The sequence below is a fragment of the Cynara cardunculus genome (genome assembly GCF_001531365.2).
Source record: "Cynara cardunculus var. scolymus isolate 2C chromosome LG 5, CcrdV1, whole genome shotgun sequence".
In the NCBI taxonomy this organism is placed as follows: domain Eukaryota; kingdom Viridiplantae; phylum Streptophyta; class Magnoliopsida; order Asterales; family Asteraceae; genus Cynara; species Cynara cardunculus.
In genome coordinates, this window is record NC_037532.1 from 25,786,126 (window position 1) to 25,787,292 (window position 1,167).

Genomic DNA, 1,167 nt, shown 5'->3' on the forward strand with positions numbered 1-1,167 from the left:
ACCACGTTTGTCCAAGCAGTAGAAATGGCGAAAGTAGCAGAAGAGAACAACGCTAGGGAGAACCATGATAGAAGGGATGCAAAGAGAAGATGGGAAGGATCGAACAAATCCGACAAGAAGCCAAAATGGACTCCGACTTTGACAAAAACACGAAGCGAGGGATTCTCTATTCCTCAATGTAACAAATGCAACAAGAGGCATAAGGGAGAGTGCAGAGCAGGGAGCCTGACGTGCTATAGATGTGACAAACCGGGGCACACCGCACGAGAGTGCCTGGAAGGAAGGACTTGTTACGAATGTGGGGCTACGGGACATTTGCGTCCTGACTGTCCAAAACGTCGCAATGGTGCGACACCCCACGGGAAGCCAATGAACAACGAATTTGGGAAGGGAGCGAAAAACAGGAAGGAACTGCCTAAGGGACACGGCCGAGCTTACAACATGACTTTGGAAGAGGCAAAGGAAACACCCGACATCGTATCTGGTATGTTCCCTATCAACAATGTGTATGCACATGTGTTATTTGATTCGGGTGCAAATGGTAGTTTTGTGTCTACCACTTTCTGCCACTATCTGAATAGCAGTGCCCATAGGCTAGACAAAACCTACACTATAGAAACAGCCGACGGTAGTCAGCGTAAGGTAAAAGAAGTATTCGAGGAATGCACAATTGTTATAAACGGGAAGGAATTCCCCGTTAGGCTTATGTCGATGTGTTTATGAGGTTTTGACGTAGTCTTGGGGATGGATTGGCTATCCAACAATCATGCGCAAATAGTGTGTAATAAGAATATGATCAAGATTCAGACTCTRGAAGGAGAAACAATTCATGTTTACGGTGATCGAAAGAAGTGTTGCGTAGGGTTGATCAATGCAATTAAGGCAAATAGGTGTCTACGGAGGGGATGTGAGGCTTACTTGGCATACGCCATCGACGCCAAGCTTGAAAAGAAGACGTTACAAGATGTTCCAGTGGTAAGGGACTACCCAGAAGTATTCCCGGATGAATTGCCAGGAATACCACCGGAACGTCAGGTAGAGTTCCGAATCGATTTGGTACCAGGTGCGGTACCGATCGCAAGGGCACCTTATCGCTTAGCCCCAACAGAGATACAAGAGCTAATGAAGCAATTGCAAGAACTCTTAGATAAAGGATTTATCCGGCCA

At 46.5% G+C, this 1,167-nt stretch overlaps 1 protein-coding gene across 1 annotated transcript; it reads left to right on the forward strand.

Moving 5' to 3' along the window:
- Nucleotides 1-24: 24 nt before the first annotated feature.
- Nucleotides 25-723, forward strand: LOC112512931 (DNA-binding protein HEXBP-like). Its single transcript, XM_025119057.1, has one exon. It carries the CDS (start codon nucleotides 25-27, stop codon nucleotides 721-723), a length of 699 nt encoding a protein of 232 aa, XP_024974825.1.
- Nucleotides 724-1,167: the final 444 nt, after the last annotated feature.

Coding starts and splice junctions, on each gene's coding strand:
- LOC112512931 (XM_025119057.1), top strand. CDS start 25: ATGGCGAAAGTAGCAGAAGAGAACAACGCTAGGGAGAACCATGATAGA.